Source organism: Ovis aries, chromosome 2, assembly GCF_016772045.2.
Source record: "Ovis aries strain OAR_USU_Benz2616 breed Rambouillet chromosome 2, ARS-UI_Ramb_v3.0, whole genome shotgun sequence".
NCBI lineage: Eukaryota > Metazoa > Chordata > Mammalia > Artiodactyla > Bovidae > Ovis > Ovis aries.
In genome coordinates, this window is record NC_056055.1 from 39,266,846 (window position 1) to 39,294,375 (window position 27,530).

General features: G+C 41.2%; 1 protein-coding gene across 4 annotated transcripts; it reads right to left on the reverse strand.

Annotated features, from left to right (window-relative positions):
* Positions 1 to 2,006: 2,006 nt before the first annotated feature.
* BNIP3L (BCL2 interacting protein 3 like) lies at positions 2,007 to 27,330 on the reverse strand. 4 transcript variants are annotated; one of them, XM_004004172.6, is made up of 6 exons: positions 27,162 to 27,330; positions 19,527 to 19,710; positions 13,544 to 13,616; positions 7,702 to 7,805; positions 7,435 to 7,584; positions 2,007 to 4,749 (listed from the first exon to the last, which is right to left on the reverse strand). In XM_004004172.6, the coding sequence occupies exons 1-6, from the start codon at positions 27,259 to 27,261 to the stop codon at positions 4,701 to 4,703; spliced, it is 660 nt and encodes a 219-aa protein (XP_004004221.2). In that variant the 5' UTR covers positions 27,262 to 27,330; the 3' UTR covers positions 2,007 to 4,700. The 4 variants fall into 4 exon arrangements, with proteins under 4 accessions (XP_004004221.2, XP_011974235.2, XP_027820116.1 ...); XM_012118845.5 differs by having other exon boundaries at positions 27,138 to 27,330; XM_027964315.3 differs by having other exon boundaries at positions 20,427 to 27,330.
* Positions 27,331 to 27,530: the final 200 nt, after the last annotated feature.

The window sequence follows — 27,530 nt, forward strand, 5'->3', positions numbered from 1 at the left end:
ATTTCCTCCGTTCTGTGTTCCTCACAGATCTCACGTCACCTTTTCTCACCTATCTCATTTCCTACTGTGAATGTTTGGGTTCAGTGAATTTTGAATGGTTCCAACAGTTTCTCTCCCCCTTTCCAAGGTTAATCTCGTCTCTGAGTCCTAAATATAGTCTTAATTTTTGTCTTGGATAAGGTCCTGTTTGTGCGTGCTTAGTCACTCAGTCATGTCTCTGTGACCCTGTGAATTGTAGCCTGCCAGGCTCCTCTGTCTACAGAATTCTCCAGGTCAAGATCCCAGAGGACCATTATTTATCTGCTCCCTTGCATCTTATTTCCTTTTGTGCTTTCTCCTACCCTACATTCACCCCTCCCACCTTCTATACCCCAACCTAAGCAAACAGTCCTATCAGCTGGTCTCCTCTTGGAAATCTTCCCCTTCATCTCCAAACTGAGAAAAGTCAACACTTTCTTAGTTGCAATTCATCCTTTGACCCAATTCAATTTAATGTGGGACCTCTTTTGCTCTGACAGAAAATGCTCTTGCAAAGATTAGTAGTGATTTAATTGCCAAGTTCAAAGGCTTCTTTTCAGTTCACCCTCTTAAACTGGACAGGGTTGGTCACCATCTCTTTTTGGGGAAAGGTGGTTCTCCCACCACACTATTTTACTTTTTGAGCTTCTCTTCTGCTCAAACGCTGCACTTTACTATTTTCCTGACTTCTCTCATCTGTCATGTCCAAATCTTCAAATATGATACAACACACTCACGTGTGCGTCTCAGTGTGCCTGTTTCATTTCCACTCCACACCTGACTCCTGAGTTCTAGTTCTATACAAGGTGTCAGGCACTTCACTGGTGGGTGGTCCAGTGGTTAGGACGCCACACTTCCACTGCAGGGGGCAAAATGAGAGAAGAACTAGGATCCCACATGGCGCTTTGTCTAGGCCAAAAAAGGAAAAAATTGAAAACAAGTGTCTACTGGGTAAGCTCAAACCAGGCGAAATATATTCAAAATTGAAGTCATCTCTCTCTCCCCCTACCACTCCATTCTTCTTCCCACCCTTTCTCAGTTAATGGCATCAATAAACATTCAGGCCAATAAAAAAAAAAAATCACACATGCCTTCTTCCTCTCTCAACCATCTCCTTACCATTGACTTGGCTTTGTCTCTCAAACCTATCCTAGCCCACCTTCCCCATGCCTAGGTTACAGCTGAGGGCACGGTGTCATTCCTTCCTTAGAGTTCACAGGTCTCCTGGACTTTGGTGCTCATCACCTTTCATAACCATCTAAAATTTGTCTTCAAGCATTTTCCTGCTTTAAATAACCCCTTGAAAGGTAACTCACTATTCAAGTAAGTTCAGTTTTGGTCCACCACTTCACAACATTTTCAGTGTCCTCCCTACCTACCGTGTTTTCCAGCCACAATGAACTTGGTTATGTCCGGAATGTATTTTCACATGTCAGTGACAGGCATGTGCGTAATCCCTTTTGTATTTGGTGAACACTTACTCATCCTTCAGTAGATTCCCTCCTCTGTGAGCAATGCCTTGATGCTTTGTGGCAGAACAAATGCTCTAAACCAGCAGTCTCCCACCTTTTTGGCACCAGGGATTGGTTTCGTGAAAGACAGTTTTCCCGAGGGCCAGGGGTGGGAGGGGGGATGGTTTCGGGATGATTCAAGCGCAATACATTCACTGTGCACTTTCTCTTATTAAGACATCAGCTTCACCTCAGATCATCATCAGGCATGAGATCCCAGAGGTCGGGGAGCCCTGCTCTAAACTTATAACCCCGTCACACCTCATACATGATAAACGATTACATCGCGCGATGGCTGTCTCCTCAACCCCAGAGTGGCAGTACCAGGAGGGCAGGGGCATCATCCACTCCTATATGCTGGGCACACTGGCAGGTCCTCTAGGATCTGAGCAATTCAATGGAAAATGTGTATGTAGACAGGTATTCCCCTCAACTCCCAGGCAACACACGGGACATAAAATCATATACTGACAGAAAGAGTTTTGTGATAGCTTTAATAGCACAAAATGTTTGTTGCTACAAGTTATACATGGATTGTAAACTGTATATAATGATACAAAGTGCTAACTAAATAGATGAGGAATGCATAATCACTTTGGCTCAGTTAAGTCTGATAATTTCAACAACTGGTTCACTTGAAGATTCATCTGACTGGCTAAATCTTCAGTTTTCATTGTTTAGAATAGTCAATGTTTTTACTGCAATCAGCATAACTTGCTGCACTTGTCAATGTGCAAGTTTGTGCAGTTTTGCTCTTGATTATATTTACAAATATCTTACGCCAGTTTTCATCAAACATAGGAAAAGGAAGCCTGCCTTTTTGTCCCCAAATTGTGAACAGGCATAAAGCTTTTTAAACGATCTTAAAACATGTCAACTGTTCATTGTCCAATTCTCCTTTCCAATCACACAATCTGGCTCCAGTCAAAACAAATCTGGGGAGGAGCATAAACATTTATCCCACACGTAAAGGTTATTGATAAATACTGCATGATTTCATCCTATGACTAAGTTCTACTGTGATCGTGTATTCATGTTCTAAGTAATAGTCCAAAATTTCACAGCTATTTGAAGGGGCAGAACTACATTTATTTTCAATGTTGGAAAACAAATAAACAAAAAAACCCCACAAATGTACTCAATCACACTCCTTATAGGATTACTACTGAATTTCAAAAGAGAGTCCTGTGTTGTCTCTATAAACTTGCTTTTCTCTAATTTTACTTTTCCCTCCCATGATACTCAATGTAATACAAACTGTGTTATCAGAACAGTTTAGCTCTTTAGTTTGCTTAAGTTTACCAGCCTTTCCAATTTTATTCAAGGCTTTTCGAAGTCCAACGAGCCAGCAGATGTACTTTCTTCCCAAAGAAAAGTGAAGACTTGAAATAAATAGGTTATAGAAGGCAAATCAGGTGTTATTAGATTGGTGAATAAGACACAGAAACAAGGCATAATAAAAGGATGGCCAAAATTGTTGCGACAACAAAAACTAGAAAGAAAAAGTCGAAGAATTCAGAAGACTACCTGGATATACCATTTTCCTTAAAGATATCCAGATGTATTCTTGAATAAAGAGGTCAGAAACTAATTTTTTTTGTTTAAGCTATATGTTATTTTCCACTGTAACACATCAACTTTACAAAACTTGATGTGAGAGAGAAGACAGATAGTTTCTGCAAACTAGCAAACCTGGTGGTTCAGAGTGCTTTTATTCAAGTCGACCTGGTTTTCCCTATGGTTCTCTAAATATTCAATGTCTATACCATAAACAGTAATTATTTATATATGACACATATAACAGCATCCCTTCAGAGTCATGCTGTGTGTTCAGAGAGCCAATCAACCTCCTTGAGATAAATGGTAACTGATGCTTTCTAACAATTTGGTCCTAAAGCTTCACATTTGAGAAACGAACACAAAAGTGTATCATGAGAGGAAGTTGTTGAGTGTTCTGGGACTTGCGGAGCGGAACTGGAAAGATGGCTATGGGAGGAGGAAGTGGCCAGCGCCTGTGGAATCACAGGAATCGTCTCAGGCAGGTTGTATGGCAAACATGAGAAAGGGAGTGAGCAGAAGAAAACCGATGGCTTCTTTTCAAAACTCTGTCAACTGTTCCCACACCCAGGTCTGGTTTTCCAAGTTTCCCAAGAGCTTGAAATAACTCTGAGACAACTGTCTTCAGAGCTGAAAGGCTTCAGAGTGTAAGTGATGCTTCCTAAAACAAGAAGCCTGTATTTATACCACAAATTGGAACTCATTCCAAAGCCTCTTAGGAAAAAATAAAAAAGGAAAGAAAATTCCAAATCGTGAAAAATTCACATGCAGCTAATAAACATAAAAATACCAAACATACACACACACACACACACACAAACCCCCAAAGCAATTTCATAGATTTCTAGGCCTGAGACATCTCTTACCAGAAATAAAGATTCTACACTATAGAAAAGACAGCATTATAACTTACTAGTATTAAAATCTGCTAATGTATTCTAGTTCTTGTACTTTATACTTATCATTTACGTAGCCTGCCTCCAACAAATTAAAAAGGCGCCATTAAGAGGCTTAGACAAAGAGTGGCTCCAAAGCTGGTTTAAAATAACTTTTTATTGCCCAGGATATTTTTTTTTCCTTGTGTTATAGTTTGTCTGTTTTATTTGTTTTTGTTTTCTTTTTTCATAACTATAAATTCAAGCTTAGGGAAGCTTGCCTTTGTCTTGAAAAACAAAACAACAAAGCTTTCGTATCATTTGCAACCTGGTCTCATTTGAAGAGACAGGTGGGTTATCTTGTAAGAGTAAGATTTATACCACGAATGGTGCAGGTCTAGGTCTGGTGGTACTGAGAGAAGACAATGGCATTCTTGACAAAATTACAATCTGCTGGTGGCGTTTGCGGAAAAGAAGCCCTTGCAAATTTCTAAACAACAGTAAACTCTTATTAGGAAATTCTAAAGTGTTTTACAGGCCAAAAAGGGAATGAGGGTATTAGTAAAATGCCTCAACAGAGTTGGAATAAAATACTGGATTTGAGAGTTACTGGAACTTGGATACGTAAAAAGAGGGTGTAGGTTGGGTCATGCTTACAATGGTCTCAAGTTCAAATAAACTACTGTGACAAGACACCACTTCACAAGCCACACGCTGGCCCAGGGACTCTTCTCCTCCCTTAGTAGGTGCTGGCAGAAGGCGTGCTCAGTCGTTTTCCAATGTAGATGCTGAAAGGGAAACAGAGTGTGTCGTGTTTCATCTGTTTCAACAGCTCTATACCAACTTGTCCACAGACTGCACTGTACAAAGGAACGTCTTCAGCTGTTTGCGAAAAAGGGCTTTTCTAAAGGTCTACGTGCACAGTTCCCTGACACCCTGAAATCACCACTGACTTACCTGAAGCTAGTCACCAGCCAGCTAAACTGGTTTTATGTGATTATGTTTACTCGTGGGGCAGGACTGGAGTAATCACAGCACAGGGCAGTGATTAGACACAGTCAAGCCAGAGAGAACGGATGTTTCTGAAGAGACAAGCAGAGCCAGCCTCCTTTGAGGTGGTCTGCTGTGGTGGACAAAAAATTCTACCGATATTTAAGCTAAGAAATACAGCAATATACCTAACTACAAAGCTGCCTGTGCTTTAAAATGTTCTAACAGTTTAATTCTTTTTTTAAAAATTGTTCCATGATTCTTTCCTTCTCATTAAATTTATTTACTTCTAATTGCAGGTTAATTGCTTTACAATATTGTGTTGGTTTCTGTCATACATCAACATGAATCAGCCATTGGTATACACATGCTTCTTGAACCTCCCCCTCCCACACCCACCGTATCTAGGCTGTCACAGAGCACTGGGTTTGAGCTCCCTGCATCATACGGCCAATTCCCACTGGCTACTGATTTTACATATGGTGACGTATGTTTCCATGCCACTCTCTTCATTCATCTCACCCCTCTCCTTCCCTCGCAGTATACCAGTTTAACTCTTAAGGGCCTTATATCACTTTCCCATGCCAAGCAAGGGTTTTACCCTTATGGAACAAAAGCAGAAGGGAAGTTAAGGAAAAATACAGAACCAGCCCACACCCCAATGTAATAAAACTGTAATTTTTTCTACATTTAATTGCGCTGGGTCTCAGTTGCAACTCGTGGGATCTTCCTTGTGGCATGCTGACTTATTAGTTGTGGCATGCATGTGGGAGATCTAGTTTCCCAACTGGGGGCCAAACCTGGATCCCTGCATTGGAAGCTTAGAGTTCTGCACACTGGACCCCCAGGGATGTCCCCCAATAATACTTTTCAAAATCCTTTTTTCCTCCATCTGATTATATCAGTAGTTACACCAGCAAAAGAAACAGTCCAAAGATTCATAAAAGGAAGATAATTCAAGGTACAAAGCCAGCCAACCTCCTGAGGGCAAATGAACTGCTGTGCAGTCAACCCTGGGGCAGGGTGGGGGGTGGGGAGTCTGGGCTCTGAGCCTGCCCCCGCACCAACCACACACAACTTTCACACACTCCCTGTTTCGCTGTGTGCTGAGGCTGTCCTCACCCTCATGGAAGCAGGCACCCAGAAAGAGAGAAGAGGAGTGTGAGACAGTCAGGTGTGTTTCCAAGTTCACGACTGTGAACATCTCTCCCATAGGCTGAGCTCCTTAGAGGGAAGTTAAAAGATGTGTATCTTCTGTGCATTCTACACAGAAAATGACCCACTGGGCATGCTCAAAGAGAAGGCCGGATACATCCTGAATGTAAGTAACAGCAAGTGCCTAACTCCTAAAATACAGGGTTGGCCAGAAAGTTTGTTTGGGTTTTGTCCACAAAATGTTATGTTAAGAACAAACTTTCTGGCCAACCCAGTATTTAAAAAATATATTTCCTCAATTGTTCAAATTAAAAAAAAAAAAAAACAATTTAAAAGACATGCCAGAAAAATGAATGAATTACAGGTAAATGTGGGCTCAATTTTAGAAGAATTAAAAAAAAAAAAGACTATAAGGAGAAAAGAATCGTACTAATAGTATCAACCAATTTTCCAGTTTCACTCAAGGACTATTCAATAGAAGTGTGCTTTCCCACCTGGGAAAAAGAAATATTCACACCAACTCCAGCTTTACACACTAAAGGTTCATCTACTTTCAAACTCAGCTGATCCTGAGTAATTTATAGACAACAGCAACAAAACCCCAAAAGAAAAATCAAACACAGAAGAGTTCACTTAAAAAAATGATCATTTCAGGGATTAAATCATAGAAACACCTTATTTTTAAATGAGGAAAAAAACTCTACCATTACAAATCCTTGTTGGGACAGGTGTACCCCACTTTTCAAAAGTTTGGTTTATGTCACTTCACTATGTAAGTTAGACCTACATTAGTACCTGTTTTTGTTCACTGAAAGAAATCTGAAGAGGAGTTTCACTTGTATCAAAAAAAAAAAAAAAAAGGCAAAGAGTGAAAATACCACTTAGGGCTGGTTTTGAAGAGAGCTGTTAGGCAGACAGGGCACCCCAAGCAGTGAGAACTGCCCTGCCAAGCTCCTTCCCAGGGACCACACTCAGCATCTCAGCACCCAGCCTCCAGAGATTCGAACCGAGTCTGTGAACACCTGTGCTTTATCTTGCACCCGCTAGCAAGACGTGTCCTCAGGTGACTGCTGCTTCACCTTGTACCATTTCAGCTATGGAAGGTTTCCTAGAAATGCTCTACTTTCAGAGAGTGGGGGAAAGGTGAGGGGAATGTGTGTATCAACAGTGTACCGTATCGACTCATTCTTGTAAGTTCACTCCACTTGTGCTAACATATGAAAAGGAAAACAACACAAACTGGTTTCACATGTATCCCTTACATCCTGAGAACAAAATCTGGGCAAAAAACGAATGGAAAAAAACTTCAGCCATTGACCAGTACTTACCCTAGCCCCAAAGCCAAAACATGGGAGAGGAAGAGAGATGGAATGAACACCTTGAGAAACTCTGCGGAGAAGATCCCCCCTTTCTTCATGGCGCCACTTTTCCTCATGCTTAAGGAAACGGAACGCTTAGGGTGCCTGAAGTGGAACTCCCTGGGGGAAGAAACGCAGAGGAGGGTGTCAGACACACGTCTGATAAATGTGTCTCGGGCACTGGCGGGCCCACCCCACTGCACTGCGTCCACTGGAAAGCGACATGCACCGACTTACTTGGGTGGAATGTTTTCAGGTCTACTGGACCAGTCGGACACCCAGTCTACGCTTTTCTTCAGAGCGTCCACTTCTTTCTCTCCTTCTGCAACTTCTTCTTCTGACTGTGGAGGAGAATGCACACTTTAAAAAGGGAGAAAAGGAAGATAGAGCCTTCCTACTACAGAAGACAAATATGGACAGAAAATATGCAAGAATCATAAACTTGGGCATCAGTAATTTTTATGTAAGCAACATGCCATGTTTCTAAAAGAGCTGATAAAATAATCTAAGATCAGAGTATTTACTATCTTAAAAAAAAACAAACCCTTGAGTGAGTTTCACTGTGGCTATATAAACATAAAATGAACCTGAAACTTGAATTATATCTCAATTTAAGAAAAAGAATATGAATCTGAAAAAAGTGTACATTAAGACATGTTAAATGTGGAAAGCACTGATAATTGCTGAATCTGATGTATGGATGGCCATCATAATAGGCTCTATTTACTTTTGTATGCATTCAAAAATTTTCACAATTAAAAACTAAAGGGATCATATCAAAAAGTATATGCTAACAAATAGGAAAGAAAAAAACTGGGAGAGGTGCTGTGCTGCAGAAACAATTTAAATAATTATTAACAAGTAATTTAAAATAAATAGTATTTATTAAGCATTTACCAAGAGACAAGTATTGATCTAAGCACCTTCCATGTACTAACCTTTACTTAAAACAACCTTATTTAAAAAAAGGAACTATTACTATTCCATTTTACAGATGAGGAAACTGAGACATAAATAACCGCTTAAGACTATATGAGTAGTAAGTAGCAGGGCTATATTCAAACCCAGGCAAACCGTTTCTAGAGCCCCTACTCTTAGGGATTAGGTTTTGTTTTATTCCCTGGAGGAAGATTATAGTTTTTAGACAAATTGCTATCCAAATATTTCCCAAAGTTTATTCAAAACTGGTGGCACTACTGGTAAAGAATCTGCCTGCCAATGAGAGGGCACAGGAGACGCTGGTTCAATCCCTAGGTCGGGAAGATCCCCTGGGGAAGGAAATGACAACCTACTCCAGTATCCTGGCCTGGAAAACTCCATGGACAGAGAAGCCTGGCAGGCTACAGTCCACAAAGAGTCGGACATGACTGAACAACTGAACAACAAACTACATTAAGTCAAAAGTTTTAAAAAGTAATGTATTTAATACTAAGAATTTGACGTCTTTCATATAAAATTTTTTTCTTGCTAATGAGAACCTAAACTTTCGGCGTAAGAACACAAAATTTCCAATAGCTTCTCTTTCAACAGAATCCACAGGGATGACCAATTTCTGAAAAATGACAGATTTATTTATTCAGTTTTCAGGAATATGAAGCTAAGACCCGAAACCAAAGGATCTCGAGGCTAAGAATTATTTTTATGTTCTTTTGTTTGGACAGAGTTAACTTTTTGACCCAAACTTTCATTCTTTTCAGTAGGTAGTTATGAAAATTCTCTATGAAACAGCTGCCCCAGGAAGGTAACTTCAGAGAATCTCTAGGTATAGATGGCCCCTTTTGCTGTCAAACGGAAATTAAATCCCTGTGGATTTTTGCTACTCTGGTATATCATTCTTAGTTCTGCTGGGCTTGACAAATTCCACTGAATGACACAATGTAGCCTTTAGGATTAAGCTTGTTCCCACTGGGTTTTGAGATTACTGGGAACCATGAGTTGGCTCTCTGGAGTAAATTTGAAAACACTAAATCAAAAGTGATCAACTGCTGCAATTTACTTAGAGATCAGCCTGTCACAATGTCTCATTCAACATACTGTGGGTCACTTCAGTTTCCAACCTTGGTCTCAATCACCTCTTTTAAAACCACTCAAAGATTTAGATTTAAATTTGTGAATAAGGTAATACTTCATACTTTCCAAAAGAATGAAAATATAATAAGTCTTTATGCTACTTTTTAGAGATGATGATCTTCAGACTATGATTTAGGGGGAAAAAAAACAAAACCCTGATCAGTTTAGAAAGCTGACCTTAAGAATAAGGGCTGTAACGTTTTCTCATTCACTACCCTTCACTTACTTTAATTAACCTTAAATTTACCAGTTTTAGGCTTTAAATTGCCTTCTGATTTTTAGAATTTTAGAATACTGTAAAAATATGCTTCATCTAATGAAGTGAGAGTCATGCCTTTATCCAAATCAATACCCTTCGCCCCACATCTACGTCTATGATGATAGAAGATTCTGATCGTTTCAGTGTGTCATCATGTGGGAGTCCCTCACTTTCTAATTGCTTACATTTTCCTTCTCTGGCCCACCCCAAGCTCTCTGAGGTCTCTAAACATGGATATTAAATTCCATACCATGGTACAGATAAACCACAGTTTTATAGGAGAGAAAAGGAAGCCATTTTCAGTTTGTATCATCTTCCAACCCATGCTGGCCTCTTTGGTCCCAGAAACACATTGAGAATTGCCTCTGAGAGAAAATTTGTGGTCCGTTTTCTGCTACAAATATGAGATTCATGGGGACCAGCATTCTAGAAGTCTAGTTTGAACAATCTTTCTCCTAAACGCATTACATCTTAGGCTTCCCTGTACCATGAACAACTCACCTGACATGTCTCAGTTCATTCTCATGACCTTGTGAGTGCTCCTGAAATCAATCCTATTCATCAGCTTACTTTAGTACAACAGGGGCCACAGGCCCAGACAGCTGGGGTTTCAGCCCTAGTCTATCACTTACTTCCTTGGGGATCTTAGGTAAGGAACTTAATTAAGACAAAGCTTCGTTTTTCCAGTTTTTTCATGGAGATACTGTTACCTCTTTCATTGAACTGAAAATAATGTGGGAAAAGCTTTAAAAAATATTCTAATAAATGAGTGTGGAGACTCCTTAAAAAACTGGAAATAACACTGCCATACGACCCAGCAATCCCACTGCTGGCCACACACACCCAGGAAACCAGAACTGAAAGAGACACATGTACCCCAATGCTCACTGCAGCACTGTTTACAATACCCAGGACATGGAAGCAACCTAGATGTCCATCGCAGACGAATGGATAAGAAAGCTGTGGTACATATACACAATGGAATATTACTCAGCTATTAAAAAGAATGCATTTGACTCAGTTCTACTGAAGCGGATGAAACTGGAGCCTATTATACAGAGCGAAGTAAGTCAGAGAGAAAAACACCAATATAGTATCTTAACATATATATATGGAATTTAGAAAGATGGTAACAATGACCCTATATGCGAGATAGCAAAAGAGACACAGATGTAAGAACAGACTGTTGGACTCTGTGGGAGAGGGCAAGGGTGGGATGATTTGAGAAAATAGCATTGAAACATGTCTATTATCATATGTGAAATAGATCACCAGTCCAGGTTCAATGCATGAGGCAGGGTGCTCAGGGCTGGTGCACTGGGATGACCCTGAGGGATGGGATGGGGAGGGAGGGTCAGGATGGGGAACACATGTACACCCATGGCTGATTCATGGCAATGTATGGCAAAAACCATGAGAATATTGTAAAGCAATTAGCCTACAATTAAAATTTTTTAAAAATTCCAATAAATGAGTACCTTTCCTTTGTCTTCCTAAAAAGGCTAAAAAGTCATATATTCTTCATGTGGATGATATAAAAATATTTAATAAGAGCCAGTAATAGGCCTTTGTTAACTGTACTGTTTCCTAACCCTAAGCTTCTTTCCCATTTATGAAAGAAAATTCATCCTTCTAAACCCTAAAGTAATTAAATGATCGCTTCTTCAATTAAAAACAAGCAATATAAAAAGCTTTTTGAAAGTGTAATTACACCTATTGATTTCTGCCTTACTAAGAGTCCTACTCTGAAGGATATAATGTTTTTCTACAGGAGTTAGACTGCTTTTCGAAAAACATAGCCTGGCTTAAATAGACTGATGTGGTTGTCAGTTAGCATCACTTACGCAGTGCTTGATGATAACCGGTGTTCTTTTAGATACTTGTTTCTGAATAGGGATCACAACAGCGATCCTATCACAATCTGACAGGAGACCAAACTCTTTTCTCTCCTGAATTTCACAAACTCCTTTGGAATTCTAGGATGGATGCAGTCAGCTCCACAATTTCACTTAAAATACAATTCCCAGGTGAGCCTAAGAGTACACCTGCCACCCCATGAGCCAGGACTGTTCTTCTCTGTGGTTGTTAGTTATCAGGTAGATTACTAAGGGGAAAAGGGGTGTGTGGGGGGGAAGGAGGTCTAAGGTCAAATAAGTTTGGGAAGCAGTCAGCTCTCAGTATCGGTGGGTCACACATCCTCGAATGTGGAAGCTGACTGCACTACCAGTTTACATAAGGGACTTGACCATCCGTGGACTGTGGTATTGGGCGTAGGTGGTGGTGGTCCTGGGACCAGTCCCCTGAGAATACCGAGGAACGCCTGCACTTGGTGGACATCAACAGACTTCTTTACTGCAGGAATTTCCAGAGCCTTTAATGTGTTTCTCATGCCCTGGTACCACTGGAGAGGGAAGGTGAGTGAACCTGGGGATCGCAGTGTATTTCCCAGATATCTGACTTCAGAACTACCTTATGGAACCTCCCATTGAGCAAATGTTCCTCAAATTGTTCTTAAGGAAACACTAACTCTGGACTTTCAACTTGTCTGTACAAAAGGCTATATGGATGGAGACAGCTAATTCAGGAAAAGACTGAAGCAAACAATTAATTTCACTTCTCCATCTTGGGATTCCTTAGTATACTTTTTCCACCCCCTCCCCCCATGGAAGCGTCATATGGTCTCCTCCTTGTTAGCTGTAGCTAACTGCACACAACAAAACTGGACAGAGGCAAGCAATTCCACAATCACAGGCAGCCAGCTCCCTACATGAGTGCCTTGCTGCTACAAGCGTCTCTACAACATAAAGCTCCTTGTAAAATCATTAGTAGTCAGTCCCACAGATTTTCTCGGTTTCAGAAAACAGCACAAATGAAGCACAGTCAACAAAGGGAGAAAGTGTGCAGCTTCTCAAACAGAAAGAACAGAGTGGATCCCAGGTAACATGCAAAATATTTCCAGTGCAAAGGGAGTCAGGACACTGCAGAGTGAGAACCCCACAAAAGTTAGTTAGCATTCACTGAAACATTCATTCAACATACATTCTTCAAATACCTTAACGTGGGAGAAAAAAAACAATGCTTCCTGTTCTCAAGAATTTGCACTCTGACACTGGAAGGTGATCTGACATGTCAATAAAGTCAAGGGCTGGTTATGAACATTCTACATCATTAACATCAATACTTATTTATCACAAGGTTTATAATAAAAACCTTTGTAAGCTTTCAGTACTACATCCATCTATATTTCCAACAGTGTCAACTCCTAGTGAAACAATATCTAACTTCTTCACCTTAAGGAACTTGGCATGTGTAATTTAGGTGAGTTTTATCTCTTGCTGCTGAAAATCATCGCCAACAGTCATTGATTTGATTCTAGGTGCAAAAAAAGCTTCACACCTGGTTCTACAACAACTTTCATTTATTCGGTGACCTTAGATAAGTCATCACTCTCAGTTTTCAAATATTTATAAACTCGAGACAGTAGCCTAGAATATCGGAATGATATAGACAAAAGAATTTCCCAATTCTTTTAGGTGACAAGATCCCAAATTCTTGGTTGTAGAGGAGCACATTCATGACCATAGGCATAAGTAAATTTCAACATCAGAACCTCAGTAAGTTAAAACAGCTTCAAACTATTTTTTAAAGTCTTTACTCATATTCTTTACTATATTTTAGCAAAACAGACTTATTTAGAGATTTGCATTTTCCTAATTATTTAATCACAAAATTAAACAAACACACACACACCTGAGAGCTATGGTCCTTGCTGGTGTGCATTTCCACATCAAACATGATCTGCCCATCTTCTTGTGGGGAAGGGCTGGAAGAAAAAGACATTGAGCTGTTAGTTTTCTTTCAATTTGTCAAATAAATTAGCCTCTATTGGATATTAGAAAATTAAAAGTTACAGTAGTATGGCTTTGAAAAAGCAACAAATCAGTAAGTATACCATAATACTGTGTAATAAAAGTTAAAACTGAGCACTCTTACTGTCCAAATGATCTAAAATTTTTCAGTGGTGTTAAATTCCTTCACAATGATAAACATGTGATGGAAATACTACCTAAGGATAGAAGCCTGTCACATTTTCTTATTTTCACTTCTTTTCTCAATAATAGTAAAAGGATCTTCAAATTCAGAAACTTCAGTTTGGGCTTCTTTTTCTCAACGCTCTCTTATCATTAAATAATTCACCAGTAAAGTGTGAAAGCAGCTTTTAAAGACTCTTTCAGAAGGTCTGCAAGGTTAAAACTGTTTTTACAATACCATTAGGATTTATTTGCCTCTTTCATGCTCATTTGCTCATGAGAGTCCAGTGCAATTTTCCAAAGGCTGCATTATGTATAACATCATGACAGAGAATGCAAAAGCACATGAGAATCCAGCTGTTTTCTATTAAGTCAGATATTAAGGAGATGTGCATAAATATAAAACACCACCACTATTCTTACAAATTTCTTGGTTATGGAAAACAGTTACTTTCTGTTTAAAAAAGTTCAGTTCAGTCGCTCAGTCATGTCTGACTCTTTGCGACCCCATGAATCGCAGCACGCCAGGCCTCCCTGTCCATCACCAACTCCCAGAGTTCACTCAAACTCACGTCCATCGAGTCGGTGATGCCATCCAGCCATCTCATCCTGTTGTCCCCTTCTCCTTCTGCCCCCAATCCCTCCCAGCATCAGAGTCTTTTCCAATTACTTACAGTAATGTTTGTTGTTTGGTATGGTAGGTTTGTTATTATTGACTGAATGAATACATATTTTTTTAATGCTCTGAGTTTTACTTTCTACTACAGTAAATATCAAAACATATAACCCACATAAATAAAAGGTCTTTGGGGTCCCTAATAGTTTTCACGAGTGTAAAGGAGTAGTGAGACCAAAAAGTTTGAGAACCACTATTTTACTTGTTTTTAGAAATATTAACTCTTTGAGATATTTCAGAGTGAATTATAAAAGCTTATACCAAGTGATAAGCTTTAACAAGATATATTCCAAGAATTATAAACTTTTAGACAAAGATACATGATCATGAGTTCAACCTGGTAAGTGCTATCGTAGCTCTATTGATGACCCTTGTGTAACCATGGCGAGTCACTACAGCTTTCACTACACAACCCACCTCCCCACGTGTAAACTCAGGTGGGCGTGAAGGATGCTCCAGGGTTAGCTTGCTCAAAGGAATTGATAATGACCATTATGAAATTAAAAGACGCTTACTCCTTGGAGGGGAAGTTATGACCAACCTGGATAGCATGTTAAAAAGCAGAGACATTAGTTTGCCAACAAAGGTCCGTCTAGTCAAGGCTATGGTTTTCCAGTGGTCATGTATGGACGTGAGAGTTGGCCTGTGAAGAAAGCTGAGCACCGAAGAATTGATGCTTTTGAACTGTGGTGTTGGAGAAGAGTCTTGAGAGTCCCTTGGACTGCAAGGAGATCCAACCAGTCCATCCTGAAGGAGATCAGTTTTGGGTGTTCATTGGAAGGACTGATGCTGAGGCTGAAACTCCAATACTTTGGCCACCTCATGCAAAGAGTTGACTCACTGGAAAAGACCCTGATGCTGGGAGGGATTGGGGGCAGGAGGAGAAGGGGACGACAGAGGATGAGATAGTTGGATGGGATCACCGACTTGATGGACATGAGTTTGGGTAAACTCCGGGAGTTGGTGATGGACAGGGAGGCCTGGAGTGCTGCGATTCATGGGGTTGCAAAAAGTTGGACACTATTGAGCGACTGAACTGATTAGAGCTGCCAAGAGCATGTGTACGATGGTAATACATAGAGATGCTGGTGAGACTAACTAGAAAGTGAGATCCCCAGAAATGTGTCAGATATTAGGTCTAGGAGTCTCTGACTATTATAACTGACATAAGTGAAGTGAAAAGTATTAGTCGCTCAGTTGCGTCCGACTGTTTGCAACCCTAGCCCACCAGGACTCTAGCCCACCAGGCTCCTCCGTCCATGGAATTCTCTGTGTAAGAATACTAGAGTGGGGAGCCATTCCCTTCTTCAGCGAATCTTCCCAACCCAGGGATAGAACCCAGGTCTCTCATACTGTGAGCAGATTCTTTACCATCTAAGCCACCAGGAAAGTCCCACAACTGACATAAGAGATTCTGCAATGAGGGTAGGAAAAGGGAAAAGCTGGTTCTATATCAAACCACCATATTAACGTATTTAGAAAATTTCTGTCTTGAACTGGAATAGAAATCTCAAGCTATATAGCACAGGAACCCAGCAGAACGAGGGACTCTTATCCTCAGTGTACTGTCATTAGGCTGCTAACACAGCTGAATTCACAGCCATAGATCAGGTGAGGGGCCAGCCTCACAAAGCCATGATGATGAGGACAAGGCAGCCAAATGATCAAGTCAAAAATCCCAGAGAAGCACTGTTGTTCTCTACACTCATCTTCCCATGGCAAGCTCAAAGTAAGCTCGCTTAGATTAACACTCAGCATTTCACTGGTAGGCTGATCTGAACAATCTGGCGTGCATTATTATCCTGGCTCATTGGCTTAAAGCTCAACATTCAGAAAACGAAGATCATGGCATCTGGTCCCATCACTTCAGGGCAAATAGATGAGGAAACAGGTGGAAACAGTGTCAGACTTTATTTTTTGGGCTCCAAAATCACTGCAGATGGTGACTGCAGCCATGAAATTAAAAGACGCTGACTCCTTGGAAGAAAAGTTATGACCAACCTAGATAGCATATTAAAAAGCAGAGACATTAGTTTGCCAACAAAGGTCCGTCTAGTCAAGGCTATGGTTTTTCCAGTGGTCATGTATGGATGGGAGAGTTGGCCTGTGAAGAAAACTGAGTGCTGAAGAATTGATGCTTTTGAACTGTGGTGTTGGAGAAGACTCTTGAGAGTCCCTTGGACTGCAAGGAGATCCAACCAGTCCATCCTGAAGGAGATCAGTTTTGGGTGTTCATTGGAAGGACTGATGCTGAGGCTGAAACTCCAATACTTTGGCCACCTCATGCAAAGAGTTGACTCACTGGAAAAGACCCTGATGCTGGGAGGGATTGGGGGCAGGAGGAGAAGGGGACGACAGAGGATGAGATGGTTGGATGGGATCACCGACTTGATGGACATGAGTTTGGGTAAACTCCGGGAGTTGGTGACGGACAGGGAGGCCTGGCTGCGATTCATGGGGTCGCAAAGTCGGACACGACTGAGCAACTGAACTGAACTGAGGAAGCTTTTAAAATTTTCTCCTGTCTTGACAACAGGATGAGAATCTCTAGGGACAGGGTCTCTATGCTAGTAGTTTTAAAAGCTCCCAGGGTGAATCTAGTGTATAGGTTGGAAACTCCAACAAGAGGCTGGAACACAAAGCAAAACACACGGAGGTTATTTTCCAATAATCACTGCAGTGACAATCACGTTTGTTTAAGTCATGTCTGACTCTGTGTGGCGCTATGGACTATAGGATTTCCCAGGCAAGGATACTGGAGTGGGCTGCCATTTCCTTCCCCAAGTGGCAATCATATAGCTATGGGATAATTTTTAAATTAAAAGTATACATAGGTACTTCCTTGGTGGTCAAGTGGTTAAGAATTCAACTTGCAAAGCAGGGGACATGGGTTTGATCCCTGATCCGGGAACTAAGATCCCACAAGATGCAGGGCAACTAAACCTGAGTGCCACAACTACCGAGCCTGTGCACTCTGCAGTGACCTGATGTAGCCAAATAAATAAATAAATATTTAAAAATAAATAAATATTTTAAAATAAATATACACATAAGTTAACTTTGGAACTAACAGCCAACACTCCTAAAACACTTCCGCCTACAAGAAACAGTTCTTAACAATTTCAAGTATAGACACATTGGCAATTTTGATGACATGAGCTGTAAAGATGTTTTTAAATGTTCAGGTGTTAGATATCCCTAGAAAGCATCATTGAGCTAGAGTCCGAGGCCTCCTCTGAGGGGTGACTGGTAACCCAGAGCCTGAAAATGAGTCAGTGAGAACACAAAAGCGTCCAAGAGCACCTACCACACATCAATTAACATGTTTAGAAACCCAACTGGAACACGTTCACGGGATCACAAACATAACTGCAACCCCTGGTGGTCAGTGGTAAAGAGCCCACCTGCCAATGCACGAGACATGTGTTCCATCCCGGGGTCAGAAACATCCCCTGGGGGAGGAGATGGCAACCTACTCCAGTATTCTTGCCTAGAGAATCCCATGAACAGAGCAGCCTGGTGGGCTACAGTCCACAGGGTCGCACGAGATCAGATATGAATTCTTGACTAAACACGCACATAAATGACACAAGATGACCAGAAGGGCGGGCAGGTGATCTTTTCTCTGCTCAATGACATCACCAAGGGAATGGCAGGTTAAAGGACTCGCCAGTTCCCATGATGCAGGACTGTATATTTGAACATATAATAAAAGCCTTATCAGCAGGCCCATAACCAGCAGAACACTTCAGAAGCCCATCAGTGAGTCCCACAACATAAATGTACCATAATATAAATGTGATTCACAAAAACAGACTTCTGCTGGAGCTCCTATACCTGGCGGCAAGCTGCTCAGAGGCACGCCATCTGCTCAGAACAAGAGCCATCCTGGCTCCTCAGAAGCCCAGGGACATGTGAGCGATGTGATGAGGTGCTGGGGGTGAGGGGCATGCCACAAGGCCATCACACCAGTCCTTTGTGGCCTCAGTGATAGCAGTGGATCACGCATCATGCAGCAACTCTGAATATGATTTAACTCTTGATTCTCCTTTTCTACTTTTTCTGGTAAGAAACAACAGCATATACTATGCACAATTTTTACGAAGTATAAAAACTCTGAAGAAGACCGATGGCCAGCATTGCATCCCCTACAGATAATCACTGTTTACGTTTCAAGGTGGCTCCTTAATCCATGTCCTATGTGTCTGCATTTTCTATATGGCCAGTGTCAGTGAACTCTCATTAGCCAGAAGACCATCCAATACCCCAAAGTGCTAATACTACAGCGGTCACCAGTCTAAGAATTGTTCAATATACCGCTAATGTCATTTAATTCCTAGTCCCTCTGGAAAAAAGAGAAGGCTGTACTGAGAAGTATACTAACAACTCAGTTCCATTCTCCTCATATGTATTTGTATTCTGAACTCCCTCACAATAAGCAGTCTTTCATCAGAACTAGTCTCCCCAAGCCAAATATAGGAAAACAAGAAATAAAACTTCTTCTGAGCTTTAAGGAAATTCAATAGCCTTCAAAATTAACTATCTTTACAGACCGTGGTTGGTGCCTCCATCAGACTAATACTGGTATAACCTGAATCAGCTTGTAGTTCCTGCAACTCAGACATTTAGTGAGTGGCTACTATATGCCAATACAATGACTGTCAAGAGTGAAGCTGGATCCCTGCCTTTTAAAGCCTCACAGACTATATAAGGGAGGACAGATACATACAAAGGTAACTGTATTCAAGGCAGAAAGAGACCTGTGAAAGGACAAAGGAAAATGGGAGAAAGATTCTTTCTCTAAGTAAACATATATATCACTGCCTGGTAAATATCTGAAAATAATACAGTAAAGTGGGAACTCAAGTCCTTGTCAACTGGCTGTCTGATTTAAATACATGCTGCCAAGAAATCAGGAGCTATATTTTTGTCAAATGAGGATGGAAGTGATTCATTTTTTCTAATGGGAATTAACCTGGCAGCCCACCTGTTTCTGGAACTCTACCAGAACATGGATCTCACTCACCTGTCGCAATGAGAACTGCCTCTTGAACTGCTCTGTCCGGATTCATGCTGTGCGTCCAAAAGAATCTTCTCCATGTCCCCATTGTGAATGGAGGATGAGGAGGGTACGTGCTCTAGCCCCCCATTCTTCCCATTGCCATTATCATTGCCATTGCTGCTGTTCATGGGGAGCTCCACCCAGGAACCTGTTGGACAAGTCAGATAACTGCCGTCAACCACAGCAAACGGCGGGCTCAAGTGTGCATGTACCATGCAGCCATGGTGAATTCAGATAAGAATTCTGGCTTGCCTGGAAGCAGAGGTCCAAGTATTCTCAAGAAAATAAATAAAGAGCAATAAAAGTCAGAAGATCTATACCGCTCTGTTCCTGAAGGTTCTTGTGCAATCCACGGATGTAGAAGAAGCTGGAACTCTAAAATGAGGAACTTAGAAACATGTCTTTCAGCCAGTTTTCTCTCTGGTTAAAACTTATGTACAATAAACACTGCAGAACTTTTAGGTTGCTTTTCAGAAAATAAATAGCTACTTTATTAGCAGATAGGCTACTTACCTTTAATATTTTAGTTACATATATGTATTTTCCATAGTCTGCCTGTATCTATTTAGTTGTATAGTCTCTATGTGACTTAGAAATTTCATAAAGTTTATCTTAGTAGTTAGCAACTGTGCCCTAACTAGTACAAACAACTGAGAAGCTCCTGGAGAGGCAACTTAAGCTGATCATAAACATGTCAATTTGTGTGCAAGTCTGGAGCATAAAAATGAATGCAGCTGGCTCCTTGTTAAATCAGGTGAGAATGCTGAAAACTCTAAAAAACGCTTTCCTGTCACAAAATTAGTTTCTTCCCGTCCTTTATACCATATTCTTTCCATTCCTTCTTTCTCTAAGCACTAAACATACCTTGCAAGCTTGGCTTTTCTTTCTCCGCTCCCACAAGTTCCACTGCCTAGGGTTTTCATGAAGCCGCGCCAGTGCCGGGGAGTGCGCATGGGCAACACGACTGCCTCAGATGGAAAAGAGGGTGGAGCCACAGGAAATGGGCAGGGCCCGGGACGTTTGGATTGGTCTTGAAAACACGGCTCCATGAGTCTGCTGACTACAAGGTCCTTTAATTTTAGTACGAATTGACAACAATAGCCAATAAAGCAACTTCACAACAAAAGGAAAGAGTGGTATATTTTTTCTCATAATTTCCATTCCTTACAACAAATTTTGTTTTAGAAAAGGTAATCACACAAGTTGGTGGAACCGTTTCTGTAAACTCCAAGCAGAAGTGTTGGAGAGAGTTCTGTGGCTGAACAGTCTCCTATCAGTAAGTCAGAATAACAGGCTCAATCCCTAAACTGCACCCTAAATGAGGTGATGGCTAATCCAGACCCAGAAGTGAACTCAACATGACCGGTCTACAAAGGAAAAGCTCAAAAGGTAACCCTGGCTGAAAATCTGACTTTCCCACTTACGGTGACTTCAGTTGCCTCATTTGTAAAATAGAGATGATAACAAAGTACGAGTAAATAGAGGAATACAGGAAAAGTGTCTCGTAAAGAGGAGATGCTTGTCTATGCACTAAAAGAGTTGGTATTTGTAACGTACAGTGTTTGCTCTGTAAAAATGGAAGTTCCCTTTTCCTTCCTTTCCCTCCAAGGCAGTCCCAGTGGCTGTCAGAATCCCATCACCACCACCAAGTCTTTGGCGTTGTATTGTCAAACAACACAATTGTGAGACATCTCCGAGGTAGGCTTCTGTCCACACACAAAACTGTACACAGACTGGACAGGACTCAAAACAGATTAACAAACTCCACTAGCAAAGCTAAGAAAGATCTAACATTGGAAGTCATTTAACTAAATGCTTATGCTTGGAGGGCATCTGGAGTGCACAAGAAATACACTAAAAGCATCCTTAAGTTTGCAGCTCTGTCAAAATATTTTCTTTCCTAAAGGCAATCAACCCAGAATATTCACTGGAAGGACTGATGCTGAAGCTCCAACACTTTGGCCACCTGATGCAAAAAGCTGACTCACGTGATGCTGGGAAAGACTGAAGGCAAAAGGAGAAGGGGGCAGCAGAGGATGAGATAGTTAGATAGCATCACTGAGTCATCAATTTGAACAAACTCGGAGAGATAGTGGAGGACAGACAGAGAAGCTTGGCGTGCTACAGTCCACAGGTAGCAAAAGTCGAACATGACTTAGCAGCTGAACAAGAAAGTATTTTAACTGAAAAGAGTGACACAGAAAGGTATATGATGAACAAACTGTTTTGTTTTCTACTCCCACTCTTTTCTAGGACTGAAAAAACCTAATTTACACAAGTAAGACCAGTTCTTCTTGTTCAGAAGCCCAATGTGACAAATAAACAAAAGGCCAGAGCTGCTCTGGCAGAAGTAGAACTAAGGAACCAGGAGTTCTGGAAGGGTCTCTGTGAAAGCCAGTCTTCCCTAAAATAATTATTAACATTCACTGGAAGCAGCTGATTGGGAGAAAAAAGGCTCTAACAATATCAGTGTTTGGGGACCTTGCTTTTTTTGAAGGACTTCCAAACCCATATGTAAATTCCACTTTCTGCATTAAACGTATGTGAATAATCAGAGTGTAGGAGCTTGAGGAGACACACCTAGAAAGGCTTGGTGAAAATGACCTGCAACGGTCTTAATGTGTATGTGCTCAGTCCCTCGGTCGTGGCCCCCAGGCTCCTCTGTGCATGGGATTCTCCAGGCAGGAAGACTAGAGTGGTTTGCCACTTCCTCCTCCAGGGGATCTTGTGTCACTTCTGTCTCTAGCACTGGCAGGCGGGTTCTTTACCACTAGCACCAGCTGGGAAGCAACCACCTCTACTGCGTGAATATCATCTTAAAGGGAGAAGAAACCTCTGGCATAAGTCCTGGTAATATCACCATGTGGTAAACAGCATGATGACTGTAGTTAATAACTGCATTGTGCATCTGAAGGAAAAGAGAGTAGCTCTTAGAAGTTTTCACCATAAGAAAAATATTTTTTGTAACTTTGTGATCATGAATGTTATCTAGACTCAACTGTAGTGGTCACTTCAGAATAAATAAATAAAATCATTATTTTGTACAAATGAAACTCACAGTGTTGTATCTCAGTTACATCTCAATTTAAAACACACACACACACACACACATACACACACACACAGAGGCAGCCTGGATGGGAGGAGACGTTTGGAGGAGAATACATACATGTGTATGTATGGATGAGTCCCTTTGCTGTCCATGTCAAACTATCACAACACTGTTAATCAGCTATGTTCAAACATAAAATAAAAAAAGAATACAGAACGGTTGCCTGCACACAGTGCGAAAGCAAAAACAAAACAGAACACATCTACCTCATAGAGTTGTTGGGAGGATGACAGGGATAATAAAGTGCTGTGTGTTAGTTACTATTATAGTTCTACTAATTATCTTTTAAAACACACTTATTACAAAATCAGTTCATGCCTTGAAAATGTAAACAGTACATGAAGGACAAATTCACCCCTGTTCCCAGCCTCCCATTCCTATTCCTAAAGGAAACTAAATAGCTTCATATGGGGACTTCTAGAGAATATTTCATTTTTTGTGTTTTGCTTTTACGAAAAAAAAAAAAAAAAGGAACTGTATTGCACCTACTTTTCTGTAACTAGTGTTTCTTACCTAACAACGTGATTTTTTCAATGTCAATATATGTTGCTTTACCTTATTCTTTTGCATTGCATCCCATCATAAAGATATACCATGCTTTAACCATTATCCACATGGCAATGGTTAATCATTACCCAAATGACTGTCTCTTCATATTTTGTTTACAACCAGGACTTCCGTGAACATTCTGCCAAGGAATCTGGCAATATCCAGTAAAAGCCTTAAAAAAGGAGACTGCCGTTAACTCTTAATTCTCTTCCAGAAATATCATCTATGGAAATATTCAGTGAAGAGCAAGTTAGACACAGATATTCATTAAATGTTTACTTAGTAGCTTTATCTTTTGAGTAAAAATGAAAAAAGGCAGACTTGTCTTTCTCAATAGATGAGCTACATATGCCTTTTTCTTTTTCTTTTTACCTACTTCATGCCTGATTTGCAGCCTCAAGAATTCCTGCCTGGTCTAAGGTTACCAAGTCCCTTTTTTCTTGGAAAGGAAACATGGCAAGATATGAGCGCTGTGCTGTCCAAGTATCACAAAGTTGAAAGAAAAACCTCAATGAATTCTCTTCCTAATAAATAAGCTTTAAAATTAAAAACTGGAGGCTCTATTATGCTAAAAGACTACTTACAAACTAACCATGGTTCTGCTGTGTCAGGTTGCACATATACATACTACAGGAGCTATTTTCTAGTTGAAGTGTGAGAACTGCTAAGAGGATTCAGAGATGCATGCCTCTACAGTGTGTAACACAGTTCACTGTGAAGGCTGGTCCAGTAATTGTGATTACATTCATGACTGCATGGTGTGTTTACTCTTTATAATTTTATAACCACCAGTTCAATCCTCTTGCAAGAAGGGAAATGGGAAAGTGAGAGAATGTGGGAAGGGAGAGAAGGAAAAAGAGTTTTTCTCATTCTTTCCCCAATTTTCCAATCCCATGTGCAACTCATTCTAACACATTTCATTATGTCTTATCTTCCTTCCTCAAAACCTTTCTTTTACTTCAAGTACCTGATGCTGGAATCCAGCTGAGAACATTCACTGAGATTTTTCTTTAAAACAGCAACAGCAGCAACAAAAAAAACAGTATTATAAAGCACTGACGTGTCATGTATCATAGCCTTAAAGGCCTTCTTGTAGTCCTGGGGAACCAAGTACACCATAGCTGAAGATAGTTAAAAGATTAAAAAAAAAAAAGGCTGTACTGTCTACATGAAACAATAACAAAAACTGGATTATTACTGTAATTTTCCTCATCTTACCTACTGAATTTTATGACATAAATGTCCAATATCCTTAAATAAATTGATAGTTTTCTCTAAACTAAAAGTAGCAACTGGAAAATATTCTTTTAACTTTGGAAGTAGTTCAGATATTTCTCCACTGATTTGTAATGAAAGCAAACAGTCCCTCTTCACGGATAAACTTTTTTTTAAAACTCAGTGAAAGGTTTCATTATTCCAAAAATTTCAATAATTTGCTATTAAAGTTCCGCTTTGACCCCTGAACTAAAGATAAAATCCCAAGCTACAGATTATCTGTACAATGAGTTCATCTCCTGTTTTTCAGACTTGTGCAACTTTGCCCAACAAAGAACTTCAACTTATCAGCAATTTGGGTAGTATTAGATGCCTGAATAAGTTGTTTTGCAGAGTGTCCAAAAATCACTTGAAGGAATCAATAAACCTTCTTGTTTTGTTCAGTCCAGATTTGTATATCAGGCTTAAAAAAAAAAAAAAAGAGTGAAAGGCAAGAGAAGCATAATGAAATGTGGCACCATCTAAAAGCTTTTCAATAACATTTCAAAGCAGTTCACCCTAGCTCCAACAAAATACTTTCTATCTAGCAGATGTCCCGAAACAACATTCTGATACTATACACACAGGCTGAGCATCCTTGCACTTCTGTAACAGCTAATACAAATGGATCAGCTCCTGATTGGTCAAGGACATCAAAGACCTCAAGGGTCTGTCAGGACAGGGAGGAAAATCATCACACGCAGTGCAACCCCATTTTTCTGTTACATGGTCAAGGGTAAAGAAAAATTCCTTTGCTTTCTGTGATGTCAGGGACATATACTAACCAAATAGCTAATTTGTATCACAGAAAAACTAGAGTGCAATCAAGAAACAGTATACTACAAAGAGATCCATAGGCAGGTCACCTCTGTACATTAGGTGGATAACACAGGGAATAAATAAGACACACAAGATCAGGGGATTGTGGACCACTGAAGAGAAGTGTCCTGAAAGGAACACTAGATTGGGTGAAAGTTAAACCTCAGCTCTAGGATCTAGCCTGTGGTGAACTTGGACAACACACCTGACTCTAGCCTTGTTTCTCTTTTAAACTGGAAGTAGAGTTGACTTACAATGTGCTAATTTCTGCTGTACAGCAAAGTGGCTCAGTTACACACATAAATATATATTCCTTTTTACATTTGTTTCTAACATGGTTGATCCCAGGAAACTGGATATAGATCCCTGTACTATACAGTAGGACTTTGTTGTTTATACATTTTAAATAGACCTGTTTCTTTACCAGTAAACAGTGGACAGCTACTGCTAATGTTTCTTCTCGTTTTAAAATCACATGCTTCTAAAAGAGTATGTTTTTTTTTAAAAAAAATAATTTTAAAATGCATATTAATATGTGTGGCAAATAACATTAAAAGACAAAGAAATTAATCCTAATTTACTGTGGGAAATAATACATAAACCTTACATTCCAGAACATAAGACACTTCAAATTTCTGAAGTCAACATTACATTTTTAAAATACTCAAATTCTATCTCAATATTGTGAGGAAAGGAACTCTTCTTTAAAATAACTGTTGGGCCATGTTAAACACCTCTCCCTGATCAAAGATCTTGCAATGCTTTTAAATGTCATTTAAGCATCCAACTGATTTTTAAAAGACTTTATGTGGCCATATGCTAACTGTCCCAACTACCTCTTTCAAAAGGTAAATTACAGGAAGGTTAGGCAAGAACCTTCCCAGGACTTTCAGCGAGCTTTAAAGGCAACTGGGAAAAACCTCAGAACAAGATGTCTAAGCACCAGAATGTTAGGAAAAGCAATTGTATTTGGTCGGAATTCGATATTGGCATTGACTTTCAACAGCCCACTTTTAACACATTAAAAACGAATGAGTTTTTAATCCCGTCTCTGAAAACCCATTGCCCCAGACGCCAAGATTTGTGCAATCTTGGACGGTTCAAGAGGCTGTTTATAATCAGGTTTACAGGACACACAACACGATCGTTAAAAAAAAAAAAAAAAAAAATTACTTGAGCAACTCTGAAACATCTTTTTTTAAAAAAAGTAGCATAGCCTCCTCACCCCCACCCTCACGTGATACAAGTAACCACTAAATTACCAAATAATTTTCCTGGCCAGCCTTTGCTAACAAAAGAACGCAACAAGAGGACTCACGTTCCGAGCCCAGGGGAAAGGCCAACCCAGAGAGGTGGGGTCAGCCGGGCCTGGCCCAAGCTCCCAGCACCCTTGACCTCCTTCCCGCCCTCGGCCGCCCCCTCCTCTCGGCCCGCTGCCCGCGTCCATCCCCCGGCGTCCCAGCCGCACGTCCCCATCTCTGCCCACGTCCCCTTTGCTGCCCGCTCCGCCCACCCTCCCTCCCACGCCGCAAGGCCCACCCCTCCACGCCCCGATTGGCTCCTCTCTGGGGCCCACCACAGGTGGGATCTGCTTGACCCCTCGTCTTCCCACCCAACTATCCTCCCCAACCGCGAACCCAAGCCGTTCCCCATCCAAGACTTCAGGAAAGAGCGGAGCCAGGTTAGGAGGAAGACAGAAGCGACTCCTCCTGACCGGTGACGGGAGCTGTCAGTCATCCGCACATCCTCGGCCTTGACCAATGGGCTGTCTTCTCCTCCCGCCCCCCGCGCGGAGCTGGCGGCGGCGACCCGAGCAGCTCCTCCTCCCCCATCTCCTTTACCGAGTCCGCTGGCCCAGCACTCACTGTTGAGGCCGGCAGGCGGTGGCAGAGACTGTTCGCCTTCCTCACAGTTATTGTTGTTGTTGTGCGGGGGCGGCGGCTGTTCTACTAAGTGAGACGACATTGTCTGGCGGCTGGAAGAGCTGCAGCCCCGCAGCAAAGACCGTCTCCGGTTCTCGGGCAGCAACACAACAAGCCGAGTCCCCCGCCCCCTTTTCCGCGCCTGCGCAGTCCCTCCCCCACACTGACGTCGGGACCCGCCCCGACCACGTGAGGACAACACAACAAGCGACGGGGCGGGGCGGGGGCGTGCCCAGGCGAGCAAGGTACGTGGAGACGCGGGAGTCGCGCTGACGCGCGCGCCGCGCTGACGCGCGCGCCAGGAATGAATTC